At 35.0% G+C, this 12,083-nt stretch overlaps 1 protein-coding gene across 1 annotated transcript; it reads left to right on the top strand.

The window, feature by feature from the left end:
• The first annotated feature begins 5,668 nt into the window (after window positions 1-5,668).
• On the top strand, window positions 5,669-11,655 carry LOC130991515 (beta-galactosidase-like). Its single transcript, XM_057915779.1, has 19 exons — window positions 5,669-6,209; window positions 6,339-6,434; window positions 6,544-6,656; window positions 6,749-6,815; window positions 6,946-7,038; window positions 7,138-7,281; window positions 7,641-7,729; window positions 7,811-7,916; window positions 8,006-8,093; window positions 8,176-8,294; window positions 8,366-8,530; window positions 8,616-8,788; window positions 8,905-9,014; window positions 9,139-9,248; window positions 9,387-9,497; window positions 9,577-9,687; window positions 10,381-10,586; window positions 10,677-11,013; window positions 11,174-11,655. Exons 1-19 carry the CDS (start codon window positions 6,051-6,053, stop codon window positions 11,282-11,284), a joined length of 2,508 nt encoding a protein of 835 aa, XP_057771762.1. The 5' UTR covers window positions 5,669-6,050; the 3' UTR covers window positions 11,285-11,655.
• Window positions 11,656-12,083: the final 428 nt, after the last annotated feature.

The raw sequence follows: 12,083 nt of genomic DNA, 5'->3' as shown, positions 1-12,083 counted from the left end.
TAATAATAGTAATAATAAACTAATTTCATCTCCCATCCTAATTTTTAGGTGGTCACTGGTCTCAATCAAGCCCCTAAATAAATCCTTCATCTATCTATACTAAATTAAAAAGGGAGTTTTCAATTTAAAATTGATTTCAAATCAATTTTAAAATTGAGTGGCAATTTTGTAGTTAGAATAAAATTGAAGGTTTATTTATAAGCTATACATATTTTCTTTTTCTTTTTCTTTAACTTCTTATTTTTCTATTTTATTTATTTTCTAAAATTATAAAATTCGACTAATTATAAAACATTTGATATGCATATAAAATTAAAGACCATGACAAGAGCTTTAATTTGATATATGTTATGTAAATATTGGATTTAAAATATAAAAATTACATTTATTTAAAGATTAAAATTTAAGAAAATTCTCTCTCCTCTCTCCTTTTTTTTTTGAATAAATCTATTTTTTTTCAATTGTCTTTTAACTTATATTGTTTTCTTTTTTCATAATATCATTTTTATTAATATGAATTATTCTTTATTATTTTTATATTAAACTAAAATATATTTATCTTAAATTATAGTATTTTTAATTATATTTAGAATTTTTATATAATAATCAAATGATAATTAATTTTTTATATAATAAAATATAAAAATATTTTCGTGCGTTGCACGAGTGCAAATGCTAGTACTATATTAAAAAGGGAGTTTCCAATTTGAATCAATTTCAAATTAATTTAAAAATTGAGTGGCAATTTTGTAGTTATAATAAAATTGAAGGTTTATGTTTAAACTATATATATATTTTTATTTTCATTTTCTTTAACTTCTTATTTGTTGTTACATTTCTTTTCTAAAATTGTGAAATTCTATTAATTATAAAATATTTAATATGTATATCAAATTAAAGATCACGATAAGAGCTTTAATATGATACTCCCTCCGTCCCATGAAGCATGACACACTTCTTTTCGGCACGAGAATTAAGAAATTAGTATTTTGTGTGTTAAGTGTGGTAGGTGAAAAAGTGAAAATGTGAATAAAGGGTAAATTTTTTGTCATTTTTAGAAATGTGTCATGATTTGTGGGATAGCCCAAAAAGGAAACTGTGTCATGCTTCGTGGGACGGAGGGAGTATATTTTATGAAAATATTTGATTTAAAATATAAAAATTAAATTTGTTTAAATATTAAAGTTTTATAAATTTCTCTCTCCTCTCTCATCTTTTTTGAATAAATATATTTTAATTAGTATTTTATTTTTAATTTTTTAACTTATTTTTTGTTTTTGTTTTTCATAATATCAAATTTTATAATTGTGAATTCTTTTTTTATTTTTTTAATATTCAATTCAAATATATTTAATTAAAATTATTGTTTATTATGTAGTGAGATCCAGGGTTCAAACCCCACCGCTCCCCCTTCCCCAAAAGTAAAAAAAAGTATAATAATTGAATTAGTATTAATGTTATATAAATATAAAAATAAAAAATATTTTTCCGTGCAATGCACGGGATGCAAATGCTAGTTGCCCTTAATTTGGAAGTGATAGAACAATTAATAAGCTGATGTGATTTAATTTGTACCAATTAAACCAATACTATATATATGTGATTCTAATTTCTAGAATTGGGATATTAAACCTACGAATACGGAAGACTTATTCGTACCCCCCATATTTAATCATCTTAGACCTACCACTTCTAAGTTCTAATTACTAATCTCAAATTTGAACTCTGATTAAAAAGAAATTCAAGATTGGAGCATTAAATAAGGAGTAAAATATAATGTTAAATTTATTAAATATGTATATCATATAAAAGATTCGACAAAAACAAAAGTGCTTAGCGATGCATGAGCTGGCTCTTCAAAGTCATGATCACTTCAAGAAAATGATGTATCCCTTGAAAACATCTATCCCTTTGCGCAATATATAACATGACTATGATATATGCATTTAATTGGTAATAATATATAATGGACGAGGATGTTAATTGTTAAGCAAAATTAGATGAGTGATAACATAGAGCTTCGACGAAATTAAATTGCTTTAAAAAGTAAAAAAAAAATTATGCAGTACAAGCTTATGGTTTAGTGATGCATCATAATCGTGATGAAATATTAATGATCTAGATTTAATTTGCGTGGACTCTTAAATTAATAGAACTTACATATGTAGATTACATTTTACTCTATGGAATATCTTTGACAAATCTCTAGATCGGCCTATTTTAATACAAAAACGTGTTATTGGTAATTTACCTAATTTTTTAGGGTCATTTGCAATTCCGACACAATATTTGAAATTTAGCAATAAGAATATAATTTCAATATTCTTTACTATTTACATTTATCCATTTTTTGAAAATTAATTTTGAGATTTAGACATTTATGTAACGCTGAAATTCGATGAAGGACTCTTGAATCATATTAATCTATTATTTGAATCTTTAATTACTATTTCATCCATCCTACTATAAGTGGCTCAAAACTTTTCAGCACGAGAACTAAGGAGAATATGTAAATTGATTAAAAAGATAGGGCTTACACCTTCTTTAAGATTAAATTTTTCAATTTATAGAAATAGACCACTTATAGTGAGACGACCCAAAATGGAATACATGTCACTTTTAGTGGGACAGAGGAAGTTATAAATTTTAAAAATAAAGACTAAATTATAATTAATCTAAGAAACTAAGTATTAAATTGCAAATAACCCTTAAAAACACATTTCAATGTGAAAAGTATTATTATTTCCCCTAATCTGAAGACATTTTACAAGGCTCAATGTGACATAGTTAAGTTGTGACAAACACATGAGATCAAAGGTTCTTTTAAGCAAATAAAAATATTATTTGCTCAATTAAAAGTTACTAAAACAAACAAACGCCCCGTGTTTTAAGAACCTATTTTTTAAAAATAATTATTTTTATGTAGAAGATACCATCAAACGCTCTCTCACAACACGTGCAATCCACGTCCCGATCGCCGTCATCGGAGATCCGAGCGTATTACAACGCGCTGCTTCGAGCGTGACGTAACAGATGAACGAATTGGACCGACCGACCTTATTTTATTTACCTTGGGATTGACCACAAAGAATCTTTGTACATCAAATAACCAATAACCGCGTTTAGGCACAGCTTTTACGCAACAGCCAAACACCCCTTTATTATTTTCATTTCTTTGTTTTTCTTTTGTATTTATTTCATTTTTTTACTGCTTTAATGGGAATCAGAGCAAACTTTTCCCACAGCTCACTTGAATGGAGGAGGAAACCCCAACATTTTAAAATTTTAATTTGAATATTTGAAGCTAAAAGTCTATGTGGGATCCAATTCTTTGTGGGTTTGGTCCTAATTGCTAACTAACAATTTTTTTAAAACATATATTGTGGAGGGAATCGTTCATTTCCTCGAGATTTAAGTGAGCAAAATGTGAATGCTTGCAAAATCCAAAAAAAAAAAACAAAATGAATAAGTTTCAATATTTTTATTGGATGAAGCTCTAGAAGCACAAGTAGGGGAGCAATAAGGGTATGACTTATTTATAAATAATGAATGTTAGATTATACTCCCTCCGTCCCAATAATGAAGACACACTTCATTTGGGCACGGAGATTAAGGGGGGATAGATTAGAGAGTTTAATGTAGATTTTAAATGTGTGGACCAAAGAGTTTAATGTTGACTATATTATGCAATTTCTATCTGAACGCTTTGCTCTCTTTTCTTCTCTCTAATTCGCCGGCTGCAGAGTGATTTCTTGGGAGGTTTTATGATTATGGAGGCCTGTCAATTTGCAGATGGAAATTAATGGTAAGTGTGACTGTATACAAAATTGAAAGAATGAAACCAAATTGAAAGAGAAAATACTTCAAGAATAAATCTGAAATCCCCAAAATAAATCTGAAATCCCCAAAATCATACACCCAAATAAGAAATAAATCTACAAATTTGGAACCCCCAAATCATACACCCAAATCATCAAGAAACAGAAATTGAAATCGCCATTTTTAAGGTCTTACTTCAATTTTCTGAAAAGTAATTTTTCATCTCATCTTTGAAAAGCAATTTTCATTCTCATCCTTGAAAAGAAATCAAAATCGAAACCAGAAAAGGGAAAGGTCTTCATCAACAATTCAATCGAAATCGAAATCGCCATTTTCCACTTTCAATCGTGGTTGCAGCTTTGCTGCGGTCGCCGTAGACGAGAGAGAGACGACGAAGCCATGGCTGATTTTCTCTTATGAGGTCAAGAAGGAGAGCAGCGAGGATGCGAGAGAAGCTGGAGGTGAGGAGGGAGGTTGGGGTTTGGGTGGAGATGGAGCTCGACTGCTTCAATGGAGTTTCTTGGTGAGTTTGAGAAATGGAAAGATGTGGTTGTGGGCTAACCATGGGAAGATGGAGCTTTACATGTTTCTTGGCGAGCTATGGTTGGCGGCAGCAAGGGTGATGACGACCCTATCGAGAGACCGATGGTGGGCTCGCCTACCGTTGTTTCGCCGGAGATTTGAGGGAGGAACCGGCGGTGCTGTTCGCCGGAGAGGGGAGAACATTCAAGAGAGAGAGAGAAAAAGATGGGAGGCGGATGAAATTTGTAGATTTTAGGGTTTGGTTAGTTATTTATAGTCTAATTAGTGTTAAATTAATTGGTGTTGTTAAGCCCTAATTTTTTCCCAAAATAGAAATGTGTCTTTATTATTGGGACAACCCAATAAGGAAAGTGTGTCTTTAATAATGGGACGGAGGGAGTATATGACAAGTAAAGCTACCTTTGTGATTAAACATGACAAATTCAATTCAATATACAGCTCCTAAATTGAATATATATTTCACATATTTTGGTCTCTATTGTATATAATCGAATGCACTAAAAATTTTCAAAACTTAAAAAACAAAAGTAAAGATTCCAAATTATAGATTAATCCAAATATCTAAACATGAGTTGATTCCATTGTTTGGAAGAAGATAATTTCGCTTTCGAGGCAGAACTTTTGACTTGTATTACAATCGTTAAGTTGGCGTTTGATAAAGAGTGCGATCATATTTAGTTGAAATCGGACTTCATATATATTAATATATGATTGTGCGCTTTCAATTTTCTAAATATCATATATGTTTCTCACGATCTCGTATACTAGGAAGATAATAAAATTACTGATGATATGGTTAATTATAAAGTAGAAATTATTGGTGGATGACTACCCGTTCGATTGTTCCTAATCTTGTTTTTTTTTTTTTTTTACAATATATACTTCTAGAATTTGTACTTAAAACTACTATTTTTTTTCATTCCATATTTTTTTCTATTAAATTTTGTTGAATAAATTTTAACGAGGTCCCACCTTAAATGTACCATTTGTGTATTCTAAGGTTATTTTGAAGTTTTGTTTCTTCCACTATCTTTATTTGCAAAGGCAAAGATCAATACATGAAAAATTGCCATATATCAAAATTAGTCAAAAATGGAATACAAATTGTTATGAAAAAATTAATCTATTAAATTTTTTATTGAGTGAAGTTAAAATTATAGAAGTAGATTCCAAAAAGGTAGGACCCATGTTATTTTGGTGGGTCCAAAAGTCTGAAAAATTGGGTCCCACTTTCACTTTCAAAGAAGAACCTACACTTTGGGTCCTCAAAAGCAGCTTCAAGCATCCACATTCTCACTAACGGAGTAGTGTGTGAATAAAACACGCACAAACACACTTTAATGCGTGTGCAGCTTCTCATTATTACTTCTTAAATAGAGAGGAGCAAAAAAAGCAAACAAGGGAAAAAACTCAGGACAAGGCTAACAGCTGTTAGCCTCATTTCTCCTGACTGTTTGCTGCTAAAGTTTGCAACTTTTTGTGCTGCATTCTCCCTCCCCCTTCTCTCTCTAATTGAAAGAAGCATAGAATAAAGTGGGAAAAGAGATAGCAAGAATCAAAGTATATTTTGCAAAGATAAGTGGGGAGGTGATAAAAAATAAAGAAAACAAGAAAAAGAAAAGAAAAGGAAACTCATTGCTTTCTAAATATACAATCTTGGAGAAGGGTTTTCTGTCATTGGTGGCATTATGGGTTTGAGATGGAATATTGCAATGTGCATTGCGTTTTTGGTGTGGGTTTCTCGTGGAGAAGCTTCTGTTTCCTATGATTCGAAGGCCATTTCTGTTAATGGGCAGAGGAAGATTCTTATTTCAGGATCGATACACTATCCAAGAAGCACTCCTGAGGTATGTAAATGCCAAATTGCCAATGCAGCCCCCAAATCTTTCTTTTTGAGAAATTGTAGTTTTTCCCATTAATTGCATGTTGTGTAAAGAATTATTTATTTTAATAGTAATTCCTTTTGGGAGTTGCAGATGTGGCCAGATCTTATTCAGAAGGCAAAAGAAGGTGGAGTAGATGTGATTCAGACTTATGTTTTTTGGAATGGGCACGAGCCTGAACCTGGAAAGGTTGATGTGCATTTTCAGCTTTCTGAGATATTGAACTGTGTGTGTATGAGGTGCGCTTATATTTTCTCAGTGGTTGAATTGGTATGCTTTTCTTGTGAATCTTTTGCAGTATTATTTTGAGGAGAGATATGATTTAGTGAAGTTTATCAAGCTGGTGAAGGAAGCTGGGCTTTATGCCCATCTCAGAATTGGCCCTTATGCTTGTGCTGAATGGAATTTTGGGTAAAGATACTGAACAAAAAGCTAGGGATATTTTCTAAAAATGAGTATCTATTTCTTGCAGAATTGAAGTAGTGTGCTGTTTCCTATTTCAGGGGTTTTCCAGTTTGGTTGAAGTATGTACCAGGCATTAGTTTCAGGACAGATAACGAGCCTTTTAAGGTTTGGAATCTTGTTTCAGTTTCTTTGACATTTGAAGTTTTGTTCCATAGATTGATATCTTAGAAGCTCATTTTCCTCATGAACTAATTGATTTTTCTTGTTTGTGCTTCTGAAAATGCTTTAACCAAAGGCTGCAATGCAAAAATTCACAACCAAGATTGTGAACATGATGAAGGCTGAAAAGTTGTATGAAACTCAGGGAGGTCCTATCATATTATCTCAGGTAGTCAAAATGCTCTCATTGAATTTTCTGAAAGTAAAATAGGAGGGCCATTTAAACAAAAAGAAAAATGAAATGATGTGTTTATGTTATGTGTGATAGATTGAAAATGAGTATGGACCCATGGAGTACGAGCTAGGTGCACCGGGGCGGGCTTACACAGAATGGGCAGCAAAAATGGCTGTGGGTCTCGGCACTGGTGTCCCGTGGATCATGTGCAAGCAAGACGACGCCCCCGATCCAATTGTTAGTGTTGCTCCCTTTTTTCTCTTCTCAGTTATGCTGTGCATGTTATCGTAGCTTGTTTAGTAGTGGGCTGCTTTGTTTTTGTACAGTTTCTTGTCCCCATCCATGGCCATCAATCATGTTTGAGATTTTGTTACTGTTGCACATGCCAATCTTGCTAGTTGTCTCTAATTAAATAATCAGACTTAATAATGTGTGCACATCATCCTTCTTGATTATAAAACTTAGCATGCTCAACTTTCAACCATCACTCCTATCTTTAGAGGAATTATTTTTTAATCCAAAGGTCTCTGGCTTTATGATATCGCTTTATACTATTGTTGTTGACGTCCAACTATACTCGTGCTTTGCCTTTGCAGATTAATACGTGCAATGGTTTCTACTGTGATTACTTCTCGCCCAATAAGGCTTACAAACCGAAGATGTGGACTGAAGCATGGACCGGCTGGTACTTACTGAAATTGATTTCTTTTCAAGAAAATCTATTCATTGGGGTTGGAAAATAACGCCTTGCAATATCGTTCTACAGGTTTACTGAATTTGGAGGTCCGGTTCCATACCGGCCAGCTGAAGACCTGGCCTTTTCCGTGGCCAAATTTATTCAGACAGGAGGTTCTTACATTAACTATTATATGGTAAATTGTCTTTTTCTCTAAACATGCTGAATAAAAAAAATTATAATAGTTTTGTTTTAGCTAAGTGTATATACATCCTTTTCTATCAGTATCATGGAGGTACGAACTTCGGCCGGACTGCTGGTGGTCCATTTATCGCGACTAGCTATGACTATGATGCGCCTCTTGATGAATATGGTTCGTACACAGAATTTGTTTCCATTGAAGTTCTATGCTCCAGATATAGTGATTGACTTCCAGTTCATTTTTTTGGTTGTAGGATTATTGAGGGAGCCTAAGTGGGGTCATCTGAAAGACTTGCATAGAGCCATCAAGCTCTGTGAGCCAGCTCTAATATCTGGAGATCCTACAGTAACGCCACTCGGAAACTATCAGGAGGTCTGATTCGTTACCATTCTCCCATCCTCGTTTCCATTATACACGACAAAACGTGACATTCTTCCGTGCAGGCTCATGTTTTCAAATCGAAGTCTGGTCCTTGTGCTGCTTTTCTTGCAAATTATAATCAGCATTCATTTGCTAAAGTGGCGTTTGCGAATGGGCACTACAACTTACCTCCTTGGTCTATCAGCATCCTTCCTGATTGCAAGAATACTGTTTATAATACAGCAAGGGTAAGAAATGGCTTTTTATATTGAGAGAAAAGATGTATTCGTGGAGCATCTTGATAACACGTATGTTTTTTTATTTGGGGTGAAGATTGGTGCCCAAAGTGCACAAATGAAGATGACCCCTGTCAGCAAAGGATTTGATTGGGAGTCGTACAACGAAGAGGCTGCTTCACATGGGGATGACTCGTTTACGATGGTTGGATTGGTGGAGCAGATTAATACCACCAGAGACAACACTGACTATTTATGGTATACAACAGAGTAAGTCTTGTCTATGTATATTTACTTAAACAATATAATAACTGGCCAATGTATACAATTGGGCCTTCTTTTCACTTCTCAATATTACCTTAATCTTGTTTGTTTATGTTATTCAGAGTCGAGATTGACCCGAGCGAAGGATTTTTTAGAGGGGGGAAGCCTCCCGTTCTTACAGTCTCGTCTGCTGGCCATGCCTTGCATGTATTTATCAACGGACAACTTTCAGGTGGGTGATTTAATAGATAAAATAAAGTGTTGTAAAGCATTCTGGCTCAACTTAATCACTATGGGAAAAGAAAAAAAGAAACTGCTTTTGATTACCAATTAAATTTCGACATAACCTCTTACAGGAACTGCCTATGGAAGTCTAGAACATCCCAAATTGACTTTTACTGACAGCGTGCCTCTAAAAGCTGGATTAAACCAGATCTCGCTGCTGAGCATTGCTGTCGGTCTCCCAGTATGTCTTCTACCTCGTGCCTACATGCAAGCCTATCTTATTTGAACAAGACACATTCTGTCTAGGAATTTAGTAGTTGATTGTGTCTATAGCATGGATTATTCTTGTTTACACATTTCTTCATGTGCATGAGCTCAGAATGTTGGCCCACATTTCGAGACGTGGAATGCTGGAGTTCTTGGTCCTGTTTCACTCAGTGGTCTCAATGAGGGGAGAAGAGACTTAACATGGCAAAAATGGTCTTATACGGTTAGTTTACAAAAACATGTACTATTCTCCCACCCGTTGCCTGTGTTCCCGTTTGTTAACTCGACCTCATTCTGGACAGGTCGGTCTAAAAGGAGAATCTCTTAGCCTTCATTCACTCAGCGGAAGCTCTTCTGTAGAATGGGTTGAAGGGTCGTATGTTAGCGAAAGGCTACCATTGACATGGTACAAGGTAAATACACAACAGAGAAAGGCAAAAACTTGTGTACAGTCGGATGTATGGTGCTTCCATCCCAATTAGGGTTTATTAATCCCTGATTAGAATTCATTAATCATAATTAGGATTTCATTAGGGTGGATGTACCGGAGTGTGCCTCAAAACTAAATGAATGGTGTATACCATGCCTAATTTAGTCATGTAAATTAGCATTCATGTAAATATAAGCAATATTTTCTCACATGTGAGAGTATTGGAGGAAATTAAGATGCTGATATGTCGTCATTGGGGATTCATCTAAGCCCACGTTTGGTTGGGTGTTTTTAGAGGTTGGAAAGGGAATCAAGTAATTGAATCCATTACTTGTTGTTTGGTTTGAGTAATGAGATAATCATTACCCTTACTTGAGGGTAATCCAATCACCCAATTTGTTACCCCTTAAAATAGAGGGGAATCAAAAGAAAGGGAATCCCTTACTTAATGATTCCTTTCCATTGTTAAACCAAACACTCAATAAAAGTAATGATTATTGTTACCATTCCACTCCTTTATTTGATTCCATTCCCTTTCCATTCCTCTACTTGAACCAAACGAGCACTAAGCTTGTTTGGCTGTTGTAATGGCGAAAGACTCTTTTAGTCAGCTATAGAATACTTCTTGATTTCACATGAAGCTACTTATCAATATTCTTTCCTCTTCGTTTTCCAGACAACTTTCAGCGCTCCAGAAGGAGACGAACCTCTGGCTTTGGATATGAATACCATGAGTAAAGGTCAGGTGTGGATAAATGGTCACAGCATCGGACGCTACTGGAACCAGTACAAAGCATCTGACGGCTGCGAGCCCTGCAACTACGCAGGGTGGTTCAACGAGAAAAAGTGCCTGACCAACTGCGGCGAAGCTTCTCAGAGATGGTAAACGCAAATCCCATGTAGCTCCAAGATACTCCTCTTTCAGATAGAACATGCATTTGATAAGACTCGATTTTTTTTTTCACATTCTAGGTACCACGTCCCTCGTTCCTGGCTGTATCCATCCGGAAATCTGTTGGTCCTGTTTGAAGAATGGGGCGGGAATCCTTACGGGATCACTCTAGTGAAAAGGGAAGTAGCGAGTGTATGCTCTGATATATTTGAATGGCAACCAACCTTAGTGAACTGGCAGATGCTGTCATCAGGGAAAGTCGACAAACCATTGAGGCCGAAAGCTCACCTCTCGTGTGCTTCTGGTCAGAAGATCTCATCCATCAAGTTTGCCAGCTTTGGGACGCCTGAAGGCTCCTGTGGTAACTTCCGACAGGGGAGCTGCCACGCCTTCCATTCCTACGACGTTTTTGAGAGGGTATTTTCATTACATCTTACACAACATTTCCCACTTTCTGCATTAATAATGGTTAATGAACCCTAATTGAGTATAGTTAGGGTGGATGCACCGTACACGAGATTTTGCCTCAAGAAACTATTTCTCGTGTCTGATTTTGGCCCTTCCCCCTTCTTTGCAGTACTGTGTCGGCCAACAATCTTGTGCTGTGCCTATAACACCCGAGATCTTCGGGGGAGATCCATGTCCGAACGTGATGAAGAAGCTCTCGGTCGAGGCCATCTGCAGCTGATGAGAAACAACGCTCGTTTCTTTCAACACAGGTACACTCCCACACCACACTATTCGTCACAACCATTTTTGTTTGGGCTAAGCTGGGTTGAAGTTGTACATACATGCAACACACACCATCTAAGTCCAAAACCACAGTAGATTTTGAAGATGATTTCGAGACACGAACATGTATATATAGATAGTTTTCGCCATTGTTCATCGTTCATCGTTGCGTTGTGATGCACGTTGCGACGACAAAATGAGTCCATGTGCAAAGATCTCTTGTATTTTAGAGCATACAATCTCTTGCCTTGTGAGGTTGTATTTTCCCATGTTGAAAGCAAATTTGTAAGAAACGCTTTTGCAAGTATCAAAGATTTATTTATCAAATTGTTGGTTGTTGATTTTGATTTCTTGGCTCTTGGATTATAGTTTGTTGAGTAAGAGGATCAAATAAGCATACATGGTAGTTGATAGATTAAACGATCGAGCCGAGGCGAGGCAAAAAGTGTTAAAGTTTGATTTATTTATTATCGAGCGGAGGCTCATAAATTTAGGGGGTGTTTGGTTGAACTTATAAGCACTTGAAAATTGTTTAGCAAAATAAACTCTCAAACAACGTATAAGCTCTTTATCCAAACAACCATTTTGGTTGAGTTTAATCAAATCCAGACAAGCTTTGTTAATTTCTATATACGTATGTGTTAAGTTATATTGTTTGGTTCTTATATAAACCAGGAGTATAATTTGTTGGTAAATGTTGAATTGACCAAATACTAACATGTATAGGATGGTCTAATTTATGGTCAGGTGTTATC

The sequence above is a fragment of the Salvia miltiorrhiza genome, chromosome 1 (assembly GCF_028751815.1).
Source record: "Salvia miltiorrhiza cultivar Shanhuang (shh) chromosome 1, IMPLAD_Smil_shh, whole genome shotgun sequence".
NCBI classification, from domain to species: domain Eukaryota; kingdom Viridiplantae; phylum Streptophyta; class Magnoliopsida; order Lamiales; family Lamiaceae; genus Salvia; species Salvia miltiorrhiza.
The sequence above is the reverse complement of the archived record's forward strand: the minus strand, read 5'-3'. Positions and strand labels throughout refer to the sequence as shown.